The 26,981-nt window shown below is 40.3% G+C and overlaps 3 protein-coding genes across 3 annotated transcripts; 2 read left to right on the forward strand and 1 right to left on the reverse strand.

The window, feature by feature from the left end:
- Window positions 1-7,463: 7,463 nt before the first annotated feature.
- LOC103701736 (inositol-3-phosphate synthase) lies at window positions 7,464-12,529 on the forward strand. The gene is made up of 10 exons (XM_088708889.1): window positions 7,464-7,942; window positions 8,051-8,119; window positions 8,205-8,340; window positions 9,372-9,619; window positions 9,983-10,209; window positions 10,297-10,412; window positions 10,786-10,962; window positions 11,045-11,233; window positions 11,316-11,378; window positions 12,196-12,529. The coding sequence occupies exons 1-10, from the start codon at window positions 7,755-7,757 to the stop codon at window positions 12,313-12,315; spliced, it is 1,533 nt and encodes a 510-aa protein (XP_088565015.1). The 5' UTR covers window positions 7,464-7,754; the 3' UTR covers window positions 12,316-12,529.
- Window positions 12,530-14,900: 2,371 nt separating this feature from the next.
- LOC103701737 (non-specific lipid transfer protein GPI-anchored 11-like) lies at window positions 14,901-16,548 on the forward strand. Its single transcript, XM_039130025.3, has 3 exons — window positions 14,901-15,345; window positions 15,486-15,518; window positions 16,231-16,548. The coding sequence occupies exons 1-3, from the start codon at window positions 15,000-15,002 to the stop codon at window positions 16,383-16,385; spliced, it is 534 nt and encodes a 177-aa protein (XP_038985953.1). The 5' UTR covers window positions 14,901-14,999; the 3' UTR covers window positions 16,386-16,548.
- Window positions 16,549-16,786: 238 nt separating this feature from the next.
- Window positions 16,787-25,419, reverse strand: LOC103701738 (Protein phosphatase 2C family protein). Its single transcript, XM_008783899.4, has 9 exons — window positions 25,000-25,419; window positions 23,883-24,847; window positions 22,639-22,700; window positions 22,274-22,343; window positions 19,341-19,428; window positions 17,797-17,966; window positions 17,451-17,594; window positions 17,218-17,346; window positions 16,787-17,147 (listed from the first exon to the last, which is right to left on the reverse strand). The coding sequence occupies exons 1-9, from the start codon at window positions 25,187-25,189 to the stop codon at window positions 16,980-16,982; spliced, it is 1,986 nt and encodes a 661-aa protein (XP_008782121.2). The 5' UTR covers window positions 25,190-25,419; the 3' UTR covers window positions 16,787-16,979.
- Window positions 25,420-26,981: the final 1,562 nt, after the last annotated feature.

Here is a 26,981-nt window from a genome sequence, read left to right on the forward strand (position 1 = left end):
GGCCATCTCGTTAGCTTCGTGATATATATGCATAGCCTGAAATGCAACGTCCTCACTTACCATCATCTAAATATTGTGGAGCAAAGGACGAACTCCTCCGTAAGTGATACCTTGTTAGCTAGCCTGAAGGAGGTGGAGAAGTATAGAAAATTTGCACCACAAGTGACACAGCCATGATTAGTTGTTGTGCACCATGAGAATCATGCATAAATCTTCGAGCTAAAAAGGGCAGAGGTCCAGAAAATAGTTCTGTCAAAATTAAATATATCCAAAAGAGAGGGATTGTGGGAATTGTAACTTAGGCATAAACGGTATGTATACATGTAAACTACTCTTACAAGTGTGATATTTGAAATTGAATTAAGTTGAATTGTAGTTCCAACTCTAATTGTTGAGTTGGTCGTGGAATTTTAGATCAAGTGATCCGTAGTCCATAAAACCAAAATTACTATCAGTTCCAACCCAAACGCTTCATAAATTGGATCTCCGGGTTATAAAACAGTGATTTCATTTCATTGGCCCTATCATATGCTCACCTTCACATAATTTATTTATTTATTTATTTATCTATTTATTTTGAGAGGTGGTGAGCTATCCAGGAGAAACATGACATTTAAAATACATTGGTCAAACCGACCAGGAATATCATTGCGCCCATCCTTTTAGATGAGTCCAACTTGTTCACGTTAGCTATGAGCTCCTAAACTAGAAAAATTGTCACTTGTGCCAAGAGTTGCAAGAAAAAAAAAATGTTAGGACATGTTTTGGTAAGAGAAGTTGGACTCTAAAATAGGAATAAAAATAAGCGAGTCACATTCCAACTGTTTGGCTATTATTCCAATTTTAGAAAGAAATAAGAATATTCCAATCCTTCAAAATCCGATTATTACTCTTTTCTAATATTCAAATTCTATTTTAATTCCAATTTCGGTCACGAATCAAATATGTTGGAGGATAGAGCGATTTCGATTCATATTCCAATCTATTCCGATTTTGATTTCAATCCTGAGCTAACTGTGCTCTTGGTTTCTTTGAGCAACAAGAGGGGAAAAAAAGTTACTTTGCTACAAAACCAATGTGATCATTGCACATATACCGTATCCACCATCCAATATTATTCAACAGGCTCTAGAAGAAATTTTTGGAGATCTCCACGAAAATTTAGAAGTCCGACGCTTTGATAGAGCAAAAAAATTTCGAATGGGATGATTTTGAATATAAATTTATTACTAAAAAATTTTCACCCAATTTTGAAATCTTTATGTCAGAGTATGGAATTATAAGTTCTCATGAATCATGATGAAGATTCCTTGTGTTTGCCCCCTCAGAAGTGAAGTTTGCCCTTCAGACCCCTCGAGCGTCGCTTGAGGCTGCGGGAGCTACTGGGACACGGCTCTCGTTTGGTCGCAAAGGCCTCCCCGGCTAATCTCACCGGGTCCAAATGAATCCGGTAGCGGGCACAAACGAGCGAACACAAAAATTGGGCAACCGGACCCAGTAGTCCAATTTTACGTGGACGAGGATTTCATGCATGCAGCCCCAATACGAGAAGGCTATGGTGTTTTGCTGGTTTGATCGTCATAGCAGATCAACTCTCACGTTTAAAATGGTGCATTCGTCGTCGGCATCGAGTAATGGGGAGTTGGCAGGTAGCTTTCTGCGTCTAGCTCAGCAAAGCTGAGGTTATTTTCGCTATTCCTCTAATGTGACATTAGTAAGCAAAAGTATCTACACAGAATCCTAGCTTGGATCCAAGCCAAAAGATACTGAAAGACTTGATGGATGAATTTGCCGCATGAATATTTTCTTTGGAAAGAAAATAGCAAGGACTGCACAAGATTTCAAGCCATGGAATGGTGACTTTTTGACTCGTAGTTTATTTTTTCTGCTGTCAAGTGTTGCGAAAGCGTTGTCTGCATCTTCCTCCAAGGTGAGGGGCGGAGAGGGATGGAAAACTCCTACCTTGAGATATTCGATGGAAGGTGGAGAACTGTAGCATCTTTCAAATTGTGCATGTACACCGGAAAGTGAACACGACTGCTGACTAAATTGCCATCTATGCTGTCTGGTACTCTAAAGAGGTTCTCTGACCACACCAGGAGGTCGCCTCTCCATTGTTTTGTCATTTTCTCTTTTTTGATTCTATTGGCTACGTATACATCAGAGTAGTGTGAGCAGCCAATATACCAAAAAAAAAGAAGATTTTGCCCTAAGAGTGAGTTTTGCCAAGAGCTGGGATCCTAATCCATCATGGTAACCTGCATGTATTTTTCCATTAAACAGCTAGTATATTTGTGAGGTACTCCAATTTCCTATTCCTCGTAGCGTATCATGATTGCATGTATCGTATGTGCAATACCCTAATTATTTTTAGAGCACTCAATAAAGCATTGCATTTTCATTCCCTCGTTTCCGAATGCCGACAGAAATTAACGAATGCACCCCCGTTTGCAAGGAACTTTCTGCTTTTTATCTTTCTTTTAATCATTGTGAAGAAAACATGAGTTGAAACTCTGTTCACTACTTAATTTATACTTTTTTTAAGAAAATATTATATTGTATTATATCTATTAAGTATGTAACTATCAGAAAGAAAAACACTCACAGTATAGGCATATCTAGTATTGATCATTCCTTACCAAATTAGACCTGTTGGGGGGGAAAAATGGACCGCCCCACAAATACAATTAAAGCACCTAAATCCGACAGCAAGGTCGAGCTCATGCAGGCCGAGCTCATGCAGGCCGCCGAGCTCAAAAGGCTGCCGAGACCAGAAGGCCGAGCACAGAAAGCCGAGCTCTGAAGGCCGAGCCGAGCTTAAAAGGCCGAGCCGAGCTTAGAAGGCCGAGCTCATGCAGGCCGAGCCGAGCTCGTCATCCACATGCTGCAGCCGGCCACGACCTGCAGCAGTCTCATCTAGGCCGAGCTCATGCAGGCCGAGCCGAGCTCTGAAGGCCGAGCTCGTCATCCACATGCTGCAGCCATGACCTGCAGCAATCTCATTCAGGCCGAGCTCATGCAGGCTGCCGAGCTCAGAAGACCGAGCACAGAAGGCCGAGCTGACCTCAGAAGGCCGACCTCGTCGTCCACATGCTGCGGCCATACCCTGCAGCAGCCTCATCGCACCATGCTTTACTTGCCGGCCATGCCACGACATATCAACCAGGGACCATACCCTGCTATGACTGTCAACGTCTCACCATTCCCAAGAATGGACTGCACTGCGCACCACAAGCAAGTTCTGGCTGCACGCCATCTCCTCCCATGATGGGAACGGGCCACCCACGGCAACTCATTACTTCCACGCCTACGTCGAATCGTGACGGTAATCCATTAATTCGCCCAGTCACATCACAGGTAACCCTGGCATTCCCCCTATAAAATGGAAGCTTCTCTCTCTAAAAAGGGGCTTCTTCCTCCCAAGAGAGGGCTTCGGACTTTTACTTACAGTCCATCTCCTTCTCCAAAATTAAGCCCCCCCTCTGACTTAAGCATCGGAAGGCCGGTGCCGGAAACCCCGGCCACCGGCTTGTTGCAGGTCTCTCGGAGGACGCCGCTCGCCGACGGACCGCCTTCTGCCATTCCAGTACCGGAGCTCCTCCTCCTCAGCCGACGGCCACCCTCGGGTCCAATTTCCAGCAACAAAACCTGTCCATGGAATTGAGCATGCCTAGTCGTGGTTAGTATGGCAACAACAATAACAAAAAAGAAAATATGTCTCAAAGAAGTAACTACTTATTGACATTAGAATGGGAATGCTCAAGGTTGGATACGATTAGATTTTGAGAAGGCATTGCATGAATATGGTCATTTTATTGAGGTCAGATTAAGTTCACGAAGGCAAAAGCCTAAATTCCGAACAACTTAAGGATTTGAACTCGAGGCTACAAAAATCACGCTTTACGGATGAAAGGTCACCCTTAGATGTCCATCAATAATACGAAAGAATGCAATTTTATTCGCTTGGCAAACAAACTGATTGGTTGACCATGAAAGGAAATCAAGCAGAGAGAGCATCAAAAATAATTAAGAAAGCCTTGCCAATAATCATGTTCGCTTGGTTTTTCTACATTATTACTGATGATTATGAACTTACAATGAGGGGTTCACTTAGGAGACAACTAAGATAATTTGCCTTTGGTTATATCTCTCTTTTTCCCCTTAAATTATCCATGTTAATCATTAAGGAAGTTTGAGAAGAATTCATCCAACTTTCAGCCATTCTACATGAGATTTATCTGGTTCAGGAGGTGAGGTGAGCTAGAGGTGGGATATATATATGGCCTTATACTTCATTTCTTTCCGAGTTTCCTTGAGGCTTTTTGGTGATTTTCTTTTCTCTTGATGATAGCAGTTTCAGCTCCTAACTCTTTCTCCTAAAAGCAATTTAATAAATTACAATCAATGTTCCCTTCATTTAGCGACATATACTTAAAGATCAGATATATAGAAGAATCTAGCATTTGCCATACCTCATAGTACATAGGAACATCGAAGGAAATAACCACACTGAACTAGTTTACATTTAGAGGACAACGCCTAATATATTAAGAAAAATGATGGATCATCTCTGTAGCTGTGCGACACTAAGAGCGATCTCATTGATTAAGATGACAAAGATGTTGACATGCAGCCAGTGCTGCACTTGTCTGATTATTTTCATGCGCAATGAGGAAAATAATGCTACTTGGAGGCATAGGACCGAGCTAATTCTGCTCCTGCAGCGTCCATAACTGTATTAGTCTCATGGGTACCCCTACTTCTTGATTTTCTAAAAGTAAACTTCGACGGCAGCATGGCTGAGGATGAGAGCCGCGGAGGCATGGGATTCGCTATCAGGGACCATAATGTCAGACTGGTGGTGGCTGGAGAGCGACAGATTTTCGACTCGTCAGTAGTATGCGCTGAGCTTCGAACCGTCTAGAAGAGTGTCTCATATGCGAGGTAGATACTGGGTATAGACTGCCTTCTTCTCAAGAGAGACTCGACCTATGATGATTGAGTAGATACGGGGCCGAGGGTGCTCAGTCGAGTCCCAACCGCTGCTCCACGATATTTACAGAGTACTAGAGGAGTGTGGCTCTTATCAGGTCACGTACGCTTATCGAAAGGCGAATGACGCTGCAGACTAGATTGCGTCCTATGCGGCTCATCACTCTGGAAGCTTCATCTGGACAGACCATATGGTTGTGCCACTGCCTTTACGTAGTATTTTGTTTTCTGATTTTGTTGGTTATATTCACATCTGTCGTGTGTAAGCTGTCATTGTTATAAAAAAAAGAAAAAAAATAAGAAAAAAAGAAAAAACGCCCAAGATCTACCATAATGAGCCTCCTTCTGGAAATCTTTGATTACTTGACGCATCCATATTAGTCTTGTTTGATCACAAGCTTAAGATATCATATGAGCCATGTATTTACTTCAAGTAAAACATGAATGATCTTTGTACGTGGACCAGCTTCCACCAAAACAAATCTAGTGTCCTGTGAAAAGGAAACCAGACCAATGAGGGAATCCAAGATCAAGTCTTGGGCTCCACTTGAGCGCATAACCGCACATGGTGGTGAATTCAATTTCAGCTCAATTATTGTCCTTCATGCCCCCTCCATCACTTCGCCGGACACGCCCACCAGAAAGGCTGCCACGAGCGACCAAGGGAAGGAAAAGTGTGCGAAAAAGGCGAACACAAAACAAAAAGGTGACTCCAATCCTTCCACGCTTCTCCTTAACCCGATTCCATCGATGGCCAGAGCGCGGTGGCTTTATTGCCACCTCAGAAACGATGGTTGGTGCCCTTCGTTCTGGGACCACGGCATGCACCCCCGGGCGCACCATGGCCACACCCTTCCTGCAATTGAACCGGGCCGCAGACAGTATGTGTGGCCGAGGAGGCGGGGCTATTTAAGGAGGTATGTTTCGCCGTCTCCTCTTTTTTAAGTGCCGATGGGGACACCCTCAAAAGCTCGCCGTCACATGGAACTCTCGACAGGGGTGTACCAGGGTGGAGTGGGCCTCGCGAAAACCGGTGAGGACGTTCATGGTTTTGAAATTTTAAGCCAATATTTTTAAATTGAAAAAAAAGGGACCCATATAGATGTTTATTTAATTTCTCATTGGTTATTCGCTGGATAAGCCTTAAGTACTTATAGAGAATCAAGAAATTCAAATAATACCTCCCGACTAGCTATTTTAGGAAAGGTCTTGAATTGTTACAAATAGTATTAGAGCGAACCCAGCCCATAACGTATGTGGACTATGAAACATTGCAGCACATATTCGTTGGGGCTGACTACGAGCCGATCGTGGTGTTTATAATTAGATTTCAAACGAGAATGTTACTGAATAGATCTTGGTGAGTTACTGGCAAGAGGTCACAAATGGATTTGGCTTGGTGGATCCGGTTTGGATTCACAAGCTCTACAAATTGTTGGGAGAAAAGCGAAATCTTTGGTTAGGAAGAAAGGCTAAGGAGCATGTGTAAATTTTCTTTCTTCTTTCGCTCCTTGTTTTCTTGATGCATCAAGCCACAGAGTCAAAATAGGCAATATTGTCGCGTTGGAAAAAAAAACTACATCAAGAGGACCTGTCGTGTGGGAATCCACTTACTTATATAGCATTATCATCCACTATTGGTCTGCAAATGCCGTCCTTCTCTTTTTCTTTCTCATTCTAAACAGCAGACGGACTGCTTGCTCTAAGTCAGTATATGGAAGTATCCCTTTCAAGCCACTGTATTCCGGCAGACTAACATCACCAAACTTCCCCATGGTATGTAGATTACGTGTTAAATAGACGTCAAATCCTATGAGAGAGAGAGAGAGAGAAATTAGCCCATGCACACTCAGCCTAAGCATAACTCTAGATTCCATGAATCCATGCAATTTGACATTAACCATTAATAATCGCAAAGCCATTTACCTGGCATCTCCAACTGATGCAGTTGATGTAAAGAAATCAATAACAAAAGATAGACGTTATTGTACTTGTCTTCTAATTAGGAATTTCGATTTATACTTGACTAAACCCATCCTCCCTCTTTGAGTCTTGGCACGTGGGAGGCGCAGGTGTAGGGACCATGGAGCATGACTCGCGTGTCACGACTCACGAGTGGAGTTCATTCAGAAACCACTAGAAGCTGCCACGTGACTTCACCACCGGGTGAAAATACCCCCCCTCCCTCTCACCGACGCCCGCCGTTGCTTGAAAACCGTCTACCAGCAGGTGGCCGAGCGGGTCCGCGGCCAGTGGAGGGGGAACTGCTAACGGCTCCCGCCAACGCCGTCACCACCTTCGAGCACCTTCCAAAACGGACCCCATGTTCGTGGTCCTCATCCACGTGGATTTCTCTCTGCCAACCACGCTTCACTAAAAAAAAAACTCGCGGGTCCCACCCTAGTCAGTACGAAGAAAACTGGGACCTTTTCCGCATATACATTTCCATGCGACCTCTCGAATCCACAGCTAGACTTATCCCACGTCTCCGGGAGGGGAGAGAGAGAGAGCATCGGGGACGGTGGCATAGGATTTCGTATGCGGCTATTTGCACTTCGGTCCACCGTGCGAAGATCACGCACGCGTTCCACTCCCTGAGAAACCAGGCCAGTGGAAACTTGACGCGTGTCTATCCATCTGGGTATAAATTAGGGCTTGGGGCTCGTAACCGCAGGCGGAGCGCGGAGCTCATAGATCGGAAGCAACGGTTATATATTTTTTCGTCCTTCCTCGCTCTCTCTAATCTCTGGTGAAGAGAGAAGATGTTCATAGAGAAGTTTAAGGTGGAGAGCCCCAACGTGAAGTATGGGGAGCACGAGATCGAGTCGGTGTATCACTACGAGACCACCGAGCTCGTCCATGAGAACCGTGATGGGTCCTACCAATGGATCGTCAGGCCCAAAACCGTCCGATACGATTTCAAGACCGACACCCACGTCCCCAAGCTCGGGTAAATCTCGCAATCTTATCATAGATTTCTTTTTGAAGTATTGTCGTCATTTTTTTAACGATTTTATGTGGTCGTTGTTTTTATTTTTTATTTTATTTTTTTTCGTAGGGTGATGCTTGTGGGGTGGGGAGGGAACAATGGGGCCACCCTCACGGCTGGAGTCATTGCAAACAGAGAGTGAGTTTATAATTTTTTTAATGCATATTAAGATGTGGTTAATGTTTCTTAATGACTGGTGTTATGATCTAATGATGGTGATTAGGGGGATCTCATGGGCGACCAAGGATAAAGTGCAGCAGGCTAACTATTATGGGTCGCTGACCCAGGCTTCCACCATCAGGGTTGGATCTTTCAATGGGGAGGAGATCTATGCTCCTTTCAAGAGCTTGCTTCCCATGGTAATTTTTTTCTTATGATTTTTTATGATTTTAAAGAGTAAAATGGACGAGGAAAAGATCAAATTTTCGTACTTTGATGGGAAGGACAGGAGTCACTGGATTATAAAGGAATGCACAGGAAAAAATGATTAATTATTGGAGCTGCTTTTATTTTAGCCTCTGATATAAATACAGTATCCTGCGTCAGCAGTTATCGAGCTTTCTCCTTCAAGAACACTTTTTTTAAGTTTAAAATATTTTTTCGAGGATTGTTCCTTGATTATGTGGGCTTAAACTATGGCAAGTAACGTCCATCAACTCGTCGATCTGCTTTTATGCAAAAAAAAAAGAAAAAATCTCTTGTTTAATTTACATTGATTAAAAATCTGGCATCAGTTTCCAGAGAGTTAACATTCCATTCTAAACTCTGTTCAACTTGTTAAGTTTCTTCAACTTTGAGTTCCCTTTTGTAATCCAGCCCATATCTGATGGGAAAAGTAGGATGGCTAAGATGATGATGATGCTCATTTTGATGATAATGATGACATGCTAACATATGGTTTTATAGAAGCAAATGTATTCATATAATTTTAGTTAAAAACAACAAATCTCTGGATAGCTTTCTTTCTTCGACCCGCAGAGCATCTTCAGAAAAAGTAGTTGGCCTGTACGGGGCTACCTAGTCCGCAGCCCTGTTGGGTTCTAATGTAGACTTGCTTGGCCCGAAAGGCCACATCGACGAGATTGGTGTTGTGTGGGAGGGAGGGAACATTGGGGCCACCCTCACGGCTAAGCATGGCCCAGACCATGCCATCTTGTCCTCTGTTTGAAAATAAATAGGAAGTGGAAGAAGGGAGGATGGAGGTGGTATAGATGGAAGCTATGAGAGAGGTTTGTTGAACTCATATTATCTTCAATAAATGTTGAAAAACTTAATGTAAAGGACTTAATGACATGGTGTAGCTGGAAAAATTACTGTTGTTTATGGTTAAGATTGTGGAAGTATTTAAGTTAATTATGTGTGTGTGTTTCTTTTTATCTCCCTCCTGCAGGTTAACCCAGACGACCTCATCTTTGGAGGGTGGGACATAAATAACATGAACCTGGCTGATGCCATGGCCAGGGCCAAGGTTTTGGACATAGACCTCCAGAAGCAGCTCAGGCCCTACATGGAGTCCATGGTCCCACTTCCCGGGATCTACGACGCCGATTTCATTGCTGCGAACCAGGGGTCACGAGCTAATAACGTGATCAAGGGGACCAAGAAGGAGCAGGTTCAACAAATCATCAAGGACATAAGGTATCAATCAACTATGAACTTCTCTCCAGTATAAATTCACAATTTGTATCAATCAACCATCAGCTATCAGCTGTTAGCCTTCTAGACTTTATAGTTGATGCTAGCATGAGAGCTGGTTGTGAACTCTGTTTAATACTTCTATGGAGCTTCTCAACTTACTTGCACTCCATAACAAACTTTATTTTAACTAGAAAAAAGAAAAAAAGGTGAGGCTTGGATTATGATGATTAGAAGAGGCTTTTTTTTGTTGGATTCTCTGGCATCAAAATAGTGAAAAAAATACAATTATTTAACGTTTTGAGAATCAAATGAATGTATTTTTTGTTTCTCTCAAGAGTGATCTCTGAATTGGAATGTGAGTAGGGATTTTAAGGAGAAGAATAAGGTGGATAAGGTGGTGGTGCTATGGACAGCAAATACTGAAAGGTACAGCAATGTGATTGTGGGGCTCAATGACACTATCGAGAACCTCTTGGCCTCGTTGGACAGGAACGAGGCTGAGATATCTCCATCAACCTTGTATGCTCTAGCTTGTGTCCTAGAGAATGTCCCATTCATCAATGGAAGCCCTCAGAACACCTTTGTGCCGGGTATCATTCTTGTGCTCGAGTTGTCGGTAGTTTTGGACGCAGGAGGGAAGTTATTGGATGTTAATAGTTGGGAGTTCTAACGTGCAGGACTCATTGATCTGGCTATTAAGAGGAACAGTCTTATTGGTGGAGATGACTTCAAGAGTGGGCAGACAAAGATGAAGTCTGTCTTGGTGGATTTTCTTGTGGGAGCTGGAATCAAGGTATCTAATTTTTTACAGAGATTTTTAATCTTTGCCGCACTCAGATTATTGAGTTTTCATACCTAAAAGTTAATTACAATACATATTACTCCCATCAAGTTGAAATAACGTTGAAAACTCTCTAGTATTCATCTCTGTCAGAATTCAAATATAAAATAGGTGCTTTAGTTTTCTTCTTGAAGTGGTCTTGGATATTAGTAGAAGTATGGATTTTAATAATACATGTACAAAATGCAATATGATAGACTGTCTGATTCTTTTATTAATTTGTATAATTACTTATAATCTTTCTGGACTAGTAGCTTGCCTTGCATGATGAAACATGAGCATGAAATGAGATAAATTTACAAAATCTTTTATTCCTTTTTTCTAGCCAACCTCTATAGTTAGCTACAACCATCTGGGAAACAATGATGGCATGAATCTCTCTGCCCCACAAACTTTCCGGTCGAAGGAGATTTCGAAGAGCAATGTTGTTGATGACATGGTCTCTAGCAATGGCATACTGTATGAGCCTGGGGAGCATCCAGACCATGTTATTGTCATCAAGGTAAGCACCCAACCAATGTTATGCTGATGCTGTGGCTGCTTGTTTTCGTACAGTAACAAATTATTTGCTTGTGTTGTTATAGTATGTGCCCTATGTTGGGGACAGCAAGAGGGCTATGGATGAATACACATCAGAGATATTCATGGGTGGGAGGAGCACAATCGTTCTTCACAACACATGCGAGGACTCGCTGTTGGCGGCACCCATCATCCTGGATTTGGTTTTGCTGGCTGAGCTCAGTACTAGGATTCAGCTCAAATCTGAGGGAGAGGTGTGTATGAATGACTCACTAGGAAAATTACTTGTCAGTTGGGTTGGGCTGACTTAGTAATCTTGTTGGTTTGGTTCCATAGGAAAAGTTCAGCTCCTTCCATCCAGTGGCCAGTATCTTGAGTTATCTCACCAAAGCTCCCCTTGTAAGTGAAAATATTTAATTTTTTATTCCTTTTATTGGGTTTGGCTTCATATTGGTAATTGCCATTAGAAAGGGATTTTATTTTTATTTTTCTAGTTGTTAATCTGTTTTAACTTTGAAGGTGGTTAATGAATGGTGTTATGCTGCGATCAACTTCATATGTTACGTTGCGATCCTGTTAGAACATATTAAGAAGCACGCCGATAAACTTATATTAGCATAAAATTATTTTAACATAGTGCTGCATTCAGCAAGAAATAGTATTTTAATCCATTATAATATTTTAGCTGAAAATTGCTGTACCTGCTTTGAGTCCATATGAAATGTAATAAAGCAGATTTATTTAAGTATTAATTTTGATATATCTCAAGGGTATTTTTAACACATCATCGCTTCAAGAATAACTCTTGTTGTATGATATTTGACTTGCATATGGTGAAACATATAGATGTCATGTTGTTAGAGTAAATCTATAATCAAATTTTTACTCTTTTAGTTTCAAATTGTTAGTTCTTTTAATTATCTGTGGACTAAACCCTTGGCATATGTTGTTTACATTGTAAGATGAGACCACAGCATTTGAGTGACTGGTCCTAAGTCATCTTGGATTTTTTTTTTTTGAGTGAACCTATTCAGTTAAGACATTGTGTAATGCAATAGTATGCCGCAACGTGCGATGGGCATTTTAGATGAAGTCCAAAGTTATCCAAGACCAAGGGTAGCATACCATGTTATTTGACATCATGCCAGCTTTGGATGAAGACTCTAAACACATGCCATATAGTGCGTAACTTGAATTTATTTGATGGTGCAAACAGGTCCCTCCAGATACCCCTGTGGTGAACGCCCTCGCAAAGCAGAGAGCCATGCTCGAGAACATCCTGAGGGCTTGCATTGGCCTGGCCCCTGAGAACAACATGCTCCTAGAGTGCAAGTGAACCCACCAGAGATGGAAAGGTGGGTAATGGGATGGAGAAGAAGGTGTCTGTTGTATGGCTTGCTGTATTTAAACTGGGTCTCTTTTCTTCTTGACTTGTGTATGGATATTGGCTTTGCTTTAGCTGCTGAAAGCCCTAATTAAAATCCCATGTATTTTGCAGCTTCAAATCTAGTGGGAGCCCTTATTATAAATGGACTTATTTTGAGGGGAAACTTATTCTTTGTGATCTGTGATTGCTCTCATGGTTTCACGCATCCATTGTCATTATTTTCATGGCTTTCGTCAGGAAGTGTTAGCTTGGCCTAGGTGCAATCATTAGTTCTTATGGCTTGTTTTGAAGGATGGGTAAAATTAGAGAGCATTTTATTCTTGCATCAGTCTCTAGGATCTTACCATGAAGAAATCCAGATACATATAGTCCACTTTTACTAGTACAGCAACAAAATGATGGCAGCTTGATGCAGGAGGCCTTGGAATATAAAATCATGTGGATTTTGAGATCTTGGTGGGTTTTGTGTTGGTGAAAGCTGATGAAACTTTTTGATTTTGCTGATAGACAAAACTAATGGATGTATGCATGCCATGAATCATCTAATTCTCAAGACCGAGAGGCCGCTCTAGAGAACAGGAAGCTTATAAATGTTATATGAACAGTGTTCAAATTTTCATGATCTGGATTTGGAAACAACAACCGTTATTAACTTACGTTGGGATGGTGACTGCAAACCTCGAAATGAAACCCTCAAATATTGGTTAATTAGATGAATTATTAAACCCTTAAGTAAACCATTTTAGAGCACCTCTTCATCTTCTTGGTGGTTTACAAGATGTGCTCCAATGTTACATGAGTAGATGAATCTTAAATGCATTAAACCTTGTAAATGCTGCATTTCTAGGTACCAAGCACCTTGGTAGTGAATGAAAGTGTATTGGAGTAATATCCAGTATTCATGGTTTACATTGGTGACGACTCCCCTTGCTACTCTACCTATTCTGTGGTATGGATTCAATGCATGAATGGAAAAACATCTGGAGCCTAATTTTATAGCCAAAGGTGTGCTTTTGGGAGGCCTATAAAGCTGATCTTATTCAATGGACGCGAGCACCAAAGGGCACAGTTGGAGTTGAAGCGATGGAAGATCCTTGAATCATGAGTCACATTGAAATCCGAAAGAGGCTGGGGGCATCTCCCATCCTAAAGTTTAGGATCTGATGCCAGTTTCACATCCTATTTTTGGGATGTGGAAGAAAGGATAATTTGATTTTAATTATTCGATCATTTTTCATATTTCGTTTCATTCATTTCATCTTTTATTTATAGGTGACGTCCAATATTACTAATAGTTGTTTTGGCTTTAAGTATTCGATCATTTTTATATTTTATTTCTTTGCATTTTTTATTTTATAGTTTATTTCTGAGACTACTGAATTTAGAGGTGGCAAATTGTTTGAGTTGGGTTAGATAAGGATCGGGGCAAATATTTATCAACTTGGATCTGACATATTTATTAGAGAGATCAAAAATTGAAAATTGAGCCTAATTCTTAGGTAATTATAACCGCTCATATCTACAGCAATGCATCAAAATAAGCACATGATGGATGGGGTTATAAAAACGAGCGGCTGTGATTAACAGCATGCACGACTATATGGTGTACATGATGTAGGATGTAATTTTTGATAAAACTCATGCCAAGTAAATGTCATGTATCAACGTACATCTAAAGAGAATTTCTCAAGAAAAATAATCTGGTTCACCAACATTTTGGCGCTAGTTAGACCAAAGCCAACATTGTATTAGCCCCAGCAACCAAACTAACCAAATCTATTTTTAGGAAATTATGAGAATATTTAAAATTTTCACATGAAATCTTTCTTTTTAAGGAGGAGAGAGAGAGAGGAAGAATTAAAAGGGATCCTGAATGCAATTTTACTATGGTAGCAAAGGATATAGGAGAGAGGAATAAGAAGGAGATAGCAAATTGGCATTTTTGGTGTATAGTTTCCTTCCATACTATTTGAGATAAAAGAGTATTGCATACTTCCCTTAATTTCTTTTGCGTTTAAGCAAAAATAAACAATTATCTTCTATTACATTTCCTTTGCGAAACCATCCATGTGACGGAAGAGTTGATGGTGTCGTATAAGTAAGTCGTCACCTTTCTCCAATGTCATCACTTCAATGGAGGTTATGAGGGCATAAATGAGTTCCAAAGACCTGGTGCAGTTACAATATGAGTCAAACTTACGGTTTCCCGAATTTTGAGGTGCATTCTCTCTCGTGAGCCTGGTCCCAGGTAAAGTCCAGGCTCCAGAAGTTCTCATCATCCCCATGCAAGGACCATCAATGCATCCAGAGCTCCAACCACATGCCCCATGCTAAAGACCCATCTTGTGCCAAATTTCTCTATATTTTATCTCTGTAAGTTTTTCTGTCTTTGAAAAAATAATAATAACCCTTTTTGAAAGGCTGGGCTCCAAAGCTAGTGCCTACACCCACCTCCACCCATCATTCCACCCAGCTACAAGCGTGCCATTTGTTTATCTTACCTACCCCACTCTTTTCCTCTTCTAAAACCCCACCCTTCCCCTTCCACTCCCCTGCTTCAAAGCCATTCTCTTAGCACTAGCCATTGCCTTGAGTCTCTCTTGCATTCCACTAGTTCTTTCTTGTTAACAACAATGGTTTGGGCTGGCAAGCGTGCATGGGTCCTTGCCGTTTGGCTCAGCCTGGCCATGGTGCATGGGGATGGGGCTCAGGTGGGTGCACCCTCACCCTCCATGGACTGCACCTCTGCCCTTCTCAACCTGGCTGACTGCCTGTCCTTTGTGGAGGAAGGGAGCAAGGTGACCAAGCCCCAGGGGCAGTGCTGCTCTGGCCTCAAGAAGGTGGTCAAGGAGGATGCGGCCTGCCTCTGTGAGGCCTTCAAGGGGAGTTCAGACTTTGGGGTCAGCCTCAACATGACCAAGGCCCTGACCCTCCCCTCTGCCTGTGGGGTCTCCACCCCTCCATTCAGCAAGTGCAAGAGTGGGTCCTCTTCCTCTCCTTCCTCCCATTGCTTGGTCCATATCAGCAGCACTGCTTTTAAGCTATTTTTCTTTTGGCTTTTGGGTTTTGATAAACGAGGTTGAAGAAGCTAAAACTGGTTGCTTTTTTTTCTGTTGCAGTTGCAGTTGCTGGTGTGCCTGGTGCAGCCCCTGGTATGTTTCTTCCCCTGGGATAAATCATGTCATAATTACATCATTGTTTTTTTTTTTTGTCTTCTATTCTGCTTTTCCAAAATATAATTTCATCTCATTATAATTTAAAATGTCGACTTAATCTTATTAATAAATTATTCTTCCTCTTCTTCGTTTTTCTTCTTCTTTTTATATAAAGGAGACCGCCATCCGGCAATAAATTTCCGTCGGACATACCGTCGTTATATTTTCTAAGCTATATTTGGGAGGTCCGTATATTAGAAATTAACAAAATGAAGTCCTCTCTGTCTCAGAAAAATCATGGTGCATGCTTTTATAATGCTCATCCGACTGCTAGTAATTCTTTCTTGTTTGACTAGCTTTTTCTTCTAAATTTTAGAATGAAATAGTGGAAGATATATGTTATAGACTTACACTAATTACTAACCCTTACATAAACGAAAACTATGGGTAATCTCTCTTCAATAATATTATGTCTTTGAACATTATAAAAACAATATCGTACATTATTTTCTATAGTTATTTCGAACTATGATCGTCATAATACGATGGCTGCTATTTCAACTGGCTATAACGGGTATGACTGCTGCTTGAACATTGATGACGGTCATTTATTTCTATTGAGTTGAAAATATTTGTCGATATATTTCATATTTAGAACGCAAGTTTCAGCCAGAAGTGCAGTCCTGATGCCAGTCTTGTAATCTTGCAGCCCCATCTCCAACCCCCGGAGGACTTTCAGTGTCCGGAAGTGTTTCAACAGTCCCAGCTCCATCACCAGCGCTGTCAGGTGCCCGAGCGTTGCCGGTTCCATCGTTCATTCTTGTTGCTGCAGCAGCGGTTGCTCCCTTGTTTTACTACATTTAACTCCATCTCTTGCATCCATGGATCTCTTTTGTAATCCATTTGAAACGGGTCTATTTGCTGTTGGTGTTTAGAGTTGTATCTCGGAGGGTTCCTCCTCGTTATATCGAGCCCCCAGTTTGATAGTTTCTTTACATACATATCAATCAACTATCGTTTATTTTTAGATTGTTTTAATGCCAGAAGAGTTATCGTTCGGACTGTCGGTCTGTGGCTGAGATATTTCTGAACCCACGTAGCCAGACAAGTGAACTTATGAAAAACAAATGGTGAAAAAGTTCATGTCGACCACCTTCCCATATTTATATGGCTGTGATTGAAACTCGGAATAAGAAAAAAAAATATTGACAGAGACGAGATGATAACTAGTTTATGTTAGATTTGAAAGCAGAACAGCTAATGCATTGACCAAACACTGGGAATTTATTACACAGCCCAAAACTTGAGCCGAACACAAAGTCCAGCAGCTCAGAGTAGAAATTAACCAGATTACACCTTTTGTACCCTCCCTTCTATTTGCACAAGTAGACTGCCCGCACCACCAAAACCATAGTGCAAATAAGGATTTAAATAACTACAGATTCATGGAAGATGAAGTCATAAGTCCGATCGCTGGACGATGGAAACAATGACGGTCACATCGTCGAGTTTGCCACCGGTAAAACCAAGGTATCCAGCTGCAAGGGCTGCATCAGCAAATGGACTTCTCGCCGATGGCGATCTTCCGACCTCCTGAGCCCTCAGTGCCAGGAACTCGGCGATTTCCTGAAAAACTAAATTGTATGAGAAAATAATGCTTAGATTGAAATAACTGATGGTATGGTTGGATTCACACCGTAGGCTTGAGGCTGGCCCCAAGGGACTTGGATACCATTGCTGCTACTTCCTGTTCGTATAGATTGTCGAACAGGCCATCCGTTGCGGTCACGATTACATCCCCTTCATCTAAATCAATTGCATAGACCTGAGATTGAATACATTTAAATTGATTGTAATGTTCTTTTGAGACCCTGACACCAAGTTTCCTGGTAACACCTACTAGAACTGCTGCAATGGGAATTACTGTACCTCTATATACTTTGAAGGATCCTCTCCTCTTTCAATCTGCAGGGGGAAATTGAATCCATAAACCATCGGGGTGGACTTCTTCAAAATTGTGCCATTCCTTATCACAATAAATCCTGAGTCTCCAATATTGACCACATGAAGAACCTGTATTAAATTGATAATTATAAGTGTCAAGGACTCTCCAAAGTTCAAAAGAAAAACCAAAGTAACTTGACTTCAGATGCCATAATGAAAACAAATGATTTCGGATGCTATAATAGAAAAGAGGACTGCATTAATCACAAATTCCCAGTTAGATTGTTAACATCACGAGTTAATATCACTATTTATCTTCTCAAGAACACACCTGTCCATCAAAATAAGCAACCAGAACAGTAGATGAACCAGGAGAACGAGCTTCAGCGGCACTCTGAATTAGAATTTGGTCAGGTTTAGTTCCTGGGACACCTTGACATTCTGAAACTAATTTCTCACAGTTCTGCATCAGTTCTCGAGCATATAATCCTGCATTGATTCCTAAAAGAGTAACAGAAAAATTAGATCAGATTAAAAATATATATAAAAAAAACAGTATAAGGATTCTTTTTTGGGAAAGATCCCAAATAGCCACTAAACCAAAAATAAGTTTGTTAAAAATGAGATTTTGCCGTTTCTCCTAATTCCTCAACTTTTTCATGACTTGCAAATGCTAGCATGTGTGCCATGAGCATAAGAATGTTGGAGGACATGGTTGTCTTGCCTACCACAAAGCCAACACCGTCTGTGTTGTTTTGAACCAACAGGAATTTCCCCAACCATCCATGGTCAGTGCCATCTTTTCCTTATTAATTCCTATCTAGGATTACATGTTTCATCGCAAGGAATTTCAAATCCTTCCCAGAAACTCCGTTATGGTTCCTTATGCACAAGCATGGGCACAGGGTTCAATCATGGATGACTGCATGTCTGACTGCACAAGTGTGTCTAAGTTTGCACATGTGCACATGTGCATGGGCATGTAAGCAAACATGCACATGCATGTGAGCATGACCATGCATGTGTAAGTGCAAGCATGTGCACATGCGCATGCACATGCATATACCTCCATGTGTGGCAGTCGTGTGTGTGCATGAATATGGATACATGAGAATGGGGGAGTGGGGTTGCGTGTGACCCAGTTGTTTGCGTGCATGCAAATGTGTGCAATGGGATTGTTATGAGATTTCCGCTATCAAATCATGTTGCAATTTTCTAAATGATAGAAGACTGATTATCACCAGATAAGGTGACTTCGAATCACAATAACTGCTTTTAATGTCCAAGCTTTTCTTTGGACCAGCATTTTGGATTAACTCATAATCATCAAGATGTGTGAGGATACCAAAGAATACTTTTCCTCTTTGAAGAAAAATGGCATCTTTGCTTCATTGGTTTCCCTCGAGCTTGAGAGGTCATATCCTCTATAAATTTTGAAATTTACTATGTCTTGAAGAATGATGTAAATATTGGCTACTTCACTAAGTCATCTGATCTTTGATGAAAAAAGCCAGTTTGTAGCATTGGACCTCATGGGAAGGGTAGATGGGGAGGGATGAGAGTTTGAGAACATCTATTTTAGAGAGAGAGAGAGAGAGAGAGAGAATTATTTTCCTTGCTCGGTCTAATGAAGAAAGCATTTTCCTACATTTGATTAATTTATCTCATTTCTTTAAAGAAATTATCTTTGCTGCTCCAAAAGATTGCTACTTAGATTGAGGTATGTTTATCAAATCACAATGCAGAATCCAAACTTTAACCGTATTCATGATGATGAAATATGTTAGAAACATTGTTGTGCCAGAAAGATGAAGTACATAACTACTAGCTAAAAGAAAACAGAACATAAACTTAAGCTTTTAGAAAGAGAAATACCTTCTAGTGACCACTGACCTACTCCATCAGCTACGCCGAACCAGTTTTTGCATGCCACAAAGTATGCATCTTCCCCACCTGTCAACGCCTGGCATTATTATTCTAATATTACTGAGCGTGGATGTTTTCTAATAGCCCAAACCAAAAAGGGAAAAAAGTAATTAAATTGTCCAACATGTTCCACTTCTAAAACGAACATTTCAAATGGTGAAATATATAAAATATATAAAAATTATTTTATAAAGAATGACGAATTGTAATATATCTGATTGTAGTGTTTAAAGAAAAAAGAATTTTGTACAAGACACGTTGAAGTTGTATGCCATTTATCTAAAGATGAGATAGAAGAACCTTTTTTTTGTACTACAACATGCATTTCCACTCCCCTAGTACGGAGAGCCTCTTGTAACGATATCATTTATGCTCATATACACTTCAGGCACATTAGGTATAATTTGACAGAACACATAATTTATGTCCTCCAAATATTGGATTAACCATTCTGTTTCGTTGGTTATTTTCTTCTTAAAACTGATGTACATTAGGAGAAAGTAGCAGGCAGTATAAAACGTCCAACACCAACCTAGAGCATGGTTGCTTGCTTGCTTGCTTGCATGCGTCCAAAGGAATATCAAGCATGCACCTCTTGGATGGTCTTGGACATTGATGCCATAGTATGTTTAAATTTTTATTTTACTAATCGTCCACTTTTAAAGCGGCTTAACTATCCTTTTGCTTCATAAATATTGCTTTTGCCTACAAGTCTAAATGCTGAAAACACTGTATGGAATTTTCTTTTAGTATCAATAATGCAATCCCTCAAATTCCAAATTCCTCTAGTGATTAGGAAAAGGCCATATAGAAGCCCCACTTTGCGCATTTTTTTCACCATTTGCTCCATTGACCAAGAATATAGGCACTTGCAACATCAAGGAAGCCTACGGTATCATGCTACTGAAAGCAATCAAAGATTGAATTATGGATCATTATTTCAACAAGTCAAAGGAACCAAGGAGGTATTCAGATGGACAGTATGTCAGACAAAAACAGGAATGTTGACCTATCAGTTTCTTGCTGAAAAGGGTTAAGATGGTTCAGTTCAGGAGAGGCATGGTGGGAGAAATGGAGAGATCATGCATGGTAGAGATCCTAGAAAAGTTACAATTGTGCAAATCACCTTGAAAGGACAACGTACATCTGTATGAATAAGTTTTAGACAGTACATATCAAGTTAATTGATTAATCTAAATATTAAAATGAAAAAAAGGGATGATGAGATACTTACACAATTTAGTCAAATCAAAGACATGAACCCATGGCTAAAAAGGAAAAAGAAGTGAAGAATGGGACTGCAAGGGGAAAAGAGAGGTTTCCTCCTCAGCTGTCTTCTATCTTTTTTATACCCATTCCATGTCGTACAAAAACCTTGAAAGGTTTCTCCTCTGCAGCATAAGGTTAATTAAATAGCAACAATCGCTACCGCCGGTTGGCCTTCCGGATTTAGTCTAGGCTCCTCCTAAAACCCAAGATCACTTTGATTAGGAACTAGTCAGCAATTCATTGTGTAGGGTTTAAGTTTGACCAGGAGCCAGTCTCAGGATATCCTGTGATTGTTTATAGCCTGATAATATCTTTAACTGTATATAACTGAGGCAAGGCTTCTTGGCTAAGGTTAAAATTTATAACTGAGTTGCCCTGCTCATGACAATAACAATACAGGAACCCAATTAATGGACATGGAAAGCAAATTCACTTGCTGATATGAACTGCATATTTTCAATATCCATGTTTATTTTGAGTATGGACGTAATCGAATTTTGATAGTTGAAAAAGTATATATAGTAGTCATATATAACATATACGATGGAATAGATCATGAAAATCTGGATAGTCTAAATTAAACATATAAATATAATTATCTATTTTACTGTACATTTCAAACTGTGAAGCTAGGTTTTAAATATTGGCGGGTCGACAAGGCATCCCACCATCCTGAGTATTGGGATGGTGCATGTTAGGACAAGATGGGTCAAGAAATAGACCGGGATGGGATGAGACATTAATCATCCCAAGTGTTGATACATGGGGCATGCCATTCCCCAAAAAAAAGGGACAGCCCTGTCCCATGGTATTTAAAATCTTGCTCTAAAGTGAAGCATTATGAAGCTCCTATTTCCATGTTTCCACAGATAGGTGTGTCACTTGTGCCATACTCTATACAATCATAACTAAACCTAAACTTGACATTAAAATTAAAAAAAATCTACATATTATGCTTAAATCAATATGAATATCCAGACAATACATCAATGTCCATATCGATATCTGAACTTGGAAAAAAATTTCAGAATCCATACCCATACCCCTATCTAGATAGATAAGCATATAAATATCCTCATCCAATTTGAGACATGAGCTGGATAGAATTGCATCGTATGTGATCGATTTCAGCTCTATGCAAGCTTTTATGAGTCTTCGAGGTGCTCCACTAACACATTGATGATTAGCAGTCATGTGATCCATTAAGATGGAAATAAGCTTCACTAAGACAGAGGTTCAAATTTGATAATCCCCAGAAATTAATTAGTGCAAAGTACTCAAACAATAATTCAAAGTCAGGCGGAACCTCCATATAACATACATCACATCTCTGAGTCACAAATGAGAACATGCACTTGTAGACATGAGCCCCATTACTTATCCTATGGGCAGTAACGAGGGATCAATTGAGATCGATGAAAATTGGACAAAATTTTGAGTTGTATCAAGATGTCAATCTTAGATCTTATTTCGGTTCGATACGTCCACCTACTTCTGTCTCCCTATAATCATTGTACATGCTGATGGAGAAAAGATATCGACTTTTTTTAACACTACTGCAGGCATGACAGAACTAATCGCATAAACAAGGCTGCACAACAAAAAGGGCTTACCTTTGAAGGATGTGGTAAGATGGCAGCTCCTGAAGACAGGGAAAGTGATGGTGCTGATATAGGAGTCACACTGGATTGTAAATGAATTAGTCAAGAGAATGAAATTTCTTCTGACTTCATAATTACTATAAGCAATATGCCAAGACAGACATAAAAATAAAAATCCATGCATCAAACTATAAATAGACAATGTTTAGACAACAAACGATTCGTATAATTATGATACAAGTTGGAGTCTGATCAAGAATCCTAGAGACATCTAGCCAGGAATATGTGCAACCCCACCTATGGGTTATCATAGCAATATGCCACACGCAACCTCATCATTTTAGATAACTTCAAGTTTAATAAGAGAATAAGCATACCTGTTAGGACCAGCCACTTCAGCACTCCCATTATTCTGTTCAGTCATTTCCATAATTTGGCCCTATATATGTACCAAAAGTGAACTAATATCAGGTTTAAATGACAGATGTAGAATTACCAATTCCAATACAACCAAAGAAACAGGAATTCAAAGTTTAGATCTTGAATTGGAAATGCAACTCATCATCCTTTGGGATATTGCTCACAATGCACTATATGCATGATAAACATTGGGAGTTACACAATGCAAAACATGAGCTCTCACATAAACCATTCATCATACTAAGAAGAAACATCGTAAGAGAAAGTCTCACAAAGATTTATATTTGGATATAATCTCGCTACCAGGTATAAACTTCTAGTGATTCTTAAGCTGAATGGTTAAGCTTACATTTTTCAGGAGAAAATTGATTAAAATCCTAAATCCATATGAGGGTTATAGGCTGATAGAGACTAGTGATCATAGAACAAAACTTCTTGCCATTAATAGTAATGGAGTAACAGATAAATACCAGATTAGGAGAAGGTAAGGGATATGGCATTAAGTTTAGAAAGTCAATATCAACAATACAATATCTAAGTATGAATGCATTTCTTTCTCATCAACTGGTAAAAGGCCTTCTTTGATAACTTTAATGATGGTAATCTGATACCAACTTCAATAACATATATTTGAAAATTGAATTTACTATACCAGACATAGAATAAATGATGGCAAAAAGCTTTCCTAGTATTGCAAGGCATGAGTTTGATCTACACCCAAAATCAATAATATCCTAGATTAACCCAGACATACATTATCTCATGACTGCAGATTAAAGAATGGATGTAGCAACGCACACTTGAATTAAGAACAGCGGACCATCTTATCAATGGATTCTTCCTCTTCAGAAAGATATCATATCTCTGGGCATTTATGCATTCATTGCAATTTACTCTCCATAAATTATGATTACGCTTCATGTGCCATCGGAATAAGTATGTTATCCTGCAGCTCGCCAGCTAAGTGGTGCTCAATTATTTATTATACATCATAATATGCATTTCTGATTCCAATCAAACATGCTTTTTTATTTATTATTTGGGCAGTTACCTTCAAAGACTAGCAGTAGGAATAATATAAAAATTAATATATGACTTTGAACCCAAAAAAAAAACTTTGGAAACATTATTGAAATCATTGAGAAGAGAGCAAAAGCATAAAAGATACATAAATATAGCAGACAGAAAGCCGGAAGCTTACCACCATTGATCTTTCAACCGTATTCTTCTTTGCTTGATCTTCTATAGAAGAGGAATTTGATTCAACATCCACATCAAGGTCGGCATCCATTGCATTAGAAACCTCTGAAGCCTCAGTATCTTCCAAAATACTTTCCATGCTATCAACTTCACTGGGTGCTGGAACTTCTGCGGCAAGGCGGATTTCATCACTGGAGTCACATCTCTGATTATCCGTATCAGAACTCCTTGGTTCTTGTAAAGTTTCACCCACAGAGTTGACTTTTATATCCTCGACATTAATGGGAATTTCTGATGTTTCCAATGCTCTTGCACCCAGTTCAGAATTTTTCACAATTTCTGGAATGTCACTGTTCTCTACAGCGAAAGCACTCTTTTCCTGATGACTACCCAGAGGCTCCATTGATTCCAGCACTGCAATATTAGGCTTTGAACTCCCCTTCTCCTTCTCTTGTGGAACTTCTTTAACTTCCAAATCCATAGTTTGCACTGTCTGATCACCATCCAAAACCTCCATTCCTTCCAATTTCTTCTCCGCCTTCAAGGAACCATCCAAATCGATGATCCCTGAGGTAGAGCATTGTTCACTTACTTCTGTAGCCATCGTCCTCAATTTACCATCACCATGGGAAACATCTATCTCTCTCAGTTTCTCCATCGCTAAAACAGCAACTTTCTCTTCTTTCTGTATCCCACTATCCTCTCTGCCTTCGCAAGACTCGATTTTTGGAGCTTTTTCTACAGTCTGAGTACCTTCTCCGTCGCCACTCTCCAGAGATACCGATCCTTCCAGCTCAAGATCGGATCTTTTCACCGTTTCCTGATCGATTTCACCAAATTCTCCCATCGAAGAGCCTCTCACCTCCGTCTCCTCTGAACCCGAGCTATCAGCCTCGATCGCAACCCCGTCCTGCTTCAATTCAGCAGCATCACCGAATCGAAAGATGATGCTCCCGTCCGAGCACTCTGCCCAAACCACCAAACTCCCAGTAAACAACAACAACAACAACAACAACAAGAACCAGACGAAGGCAATAAAGCACGTCGATCTCGACGCAAAGATCCGATTCATGGCAGAGAAATCGAAGCAGGAAGAAGGGGGTGAGGATCTGGAGTACCGGTGGTAGAGCAGATCTCGAGGGAGGGCGGGGTGGAAGGCCTCGCGAACGTGTGGGACGCTGGTCTCGGCCTCGCCGGCGGCGATCCGGAGAGGGAGCGGCGGAGGGGGAGGAGACCCGGCGAGGCGGTCTTGTAGGAGACGGGTGAGAGACGGAGGTCGAGGATGCCGGCGAAGGGGATCTCTGCCATTAACGACGGCGGCTGCGTCGGCGGACGGCGAGCTAGGGCTCACATCAGAGAGCGAGGATGGCCGATGTTCGGTATGTTCGGTATCGGAGGCAGGAGGAGGAAAGGGAGAGGATAACGATGAGGGAGAAGCGTAGGACACGTGCCAGGGAAACGCCGTTCCTCGCAACGCCGAAGACGGTGAAAGTTGACACGTGCGAGTCCTGCACAGCTGGAGACCGGAGTCCGTAGTCGAGGAGCTTCTCGGCGGGTGCATCCGAGATCTCTTGCGGGGTCCTCCAAGATCTACATCCATGTAACATTTTTTGTAGGGCATGACTTTGTCCGCCATGTCCTCCCCTAGGTTTAATAATTGTTATTTTACATCACCTGTTTACCCCTAAATAAGTATTCTAATTTAAACGTAAAGGTTTAGGCTTAAGAAGAAAACAAAGATATTATCCATTTAACTTTTAATAGTTTATTATTATTAGTAGTATAATATTCTATATTTTAGTTTTTAACAAATTGATAAGTACAAAGTCTCTTGAGTTCAAGTTGAATCGACCTCCAGAGGTATGATTAAGTGGATCCAATGAGGTACATGGGATAACATGTTCTATTGCGTGATTTTCTTAACCTATTCGATGTTAGATTATTATCTCTCAATACAAAAGATGATGCTGAAAAGATTAGACCGGCTCAACCACTAATGCCAAAGTAGGTAATATTTTTATTCGGATTTTTTTATATGAATACCTTCCTAAATATCGAATTTTGCATGAATATCCTTCCAAAATTAATATTTGCATGTATACCCTCGTCAAACACTTGTTTTGCCATTCTACTTTTTTTTTTATTTTTGTTTTTACATATCTACCCATACTATCTAACGACATTAAAAAATTAATGGTTTCAAATTAAAATGACTAAAATATCCTTAATGGGTAGACAAGCAAATAGATCGCGATTCCGATAGCAGAAGAAGAACACAGGGACAATAGCATAATTTTAATTTTTTATTTTATTTTTAATTAATATAAATATGTTTTTTCTTAACACCTTTAGAACAATCGCTATATTATAGGTATTTGTACAATAATAGAGTTTTACGAGGGTATATATGTAAATATTAATTTTGGAATAGTATTAATGCGAAATTCGATATTTAGAAGGATATCCATGCAAAAAAAAAAAACTTTTTTTATTATAAGGAAAAAAATAACTGCATTTAAGGAGGGCTATCATTTGTTGAAATCTTAGTGTTTATAAAGGAATTATATCCAGGAAATAATAGCAAAGGCTTGTGCTAATGCAGGGCGCATGGAGTGAATTGGATGAGCAAATAAATCGCATTATATTCTAGTAATGATGGTAAGAGGTAAATGATACATGCCATGGACCAGTGATAAAGATAAGAGGCAAATGGTGGGTGGCATTCAGAAATCCAGGTAATAGTTTCCCTTTTTCTTTTCCTGGTGCAGAGGTAATAATTTTCCTTTGGTTGCAACTTGCTGGTGAGGACGACAGAGTCACAAGAAGAATCCACGTATTAAATGCATGGCATCACAAGAGTTAATAAATACAAAGACCGATAGGTGCAGGGTGGATCTACTAACTCTTTTTTTTTTCAATGGATGAAGATGGCCTGAATTTATTTATGGATCATGACACGACATGGACGGTTTATCTACGGTGTTTATAATGTATTGGAAGTCAATATGGCGTGTTTCTTAGGCAAGGTGTTATTAAAAGCAGTCGTGGGGCCCATATGGAAATTGTGATTGTTTTTTTTTTTGGTAAAAAAATAGGAGGG

This window comes from Phoenix dactylifera, chromosome 12 (assembly GCF_051530095.1).
Source record: "Phoenix dactylifera cultivar Ajwa chromosome 12, Ajwa_hap1_PhDact_Kaust_v1.1, whole genome shotgun sequence".
Taxonomy (NCBI): domain Eukaryota; kingdom Viridiplantae; phylum Streptophyta; class Magnoliopsida; order Arecales; family Arecaceae; genus Phoenix; species Phoenix dactylifera.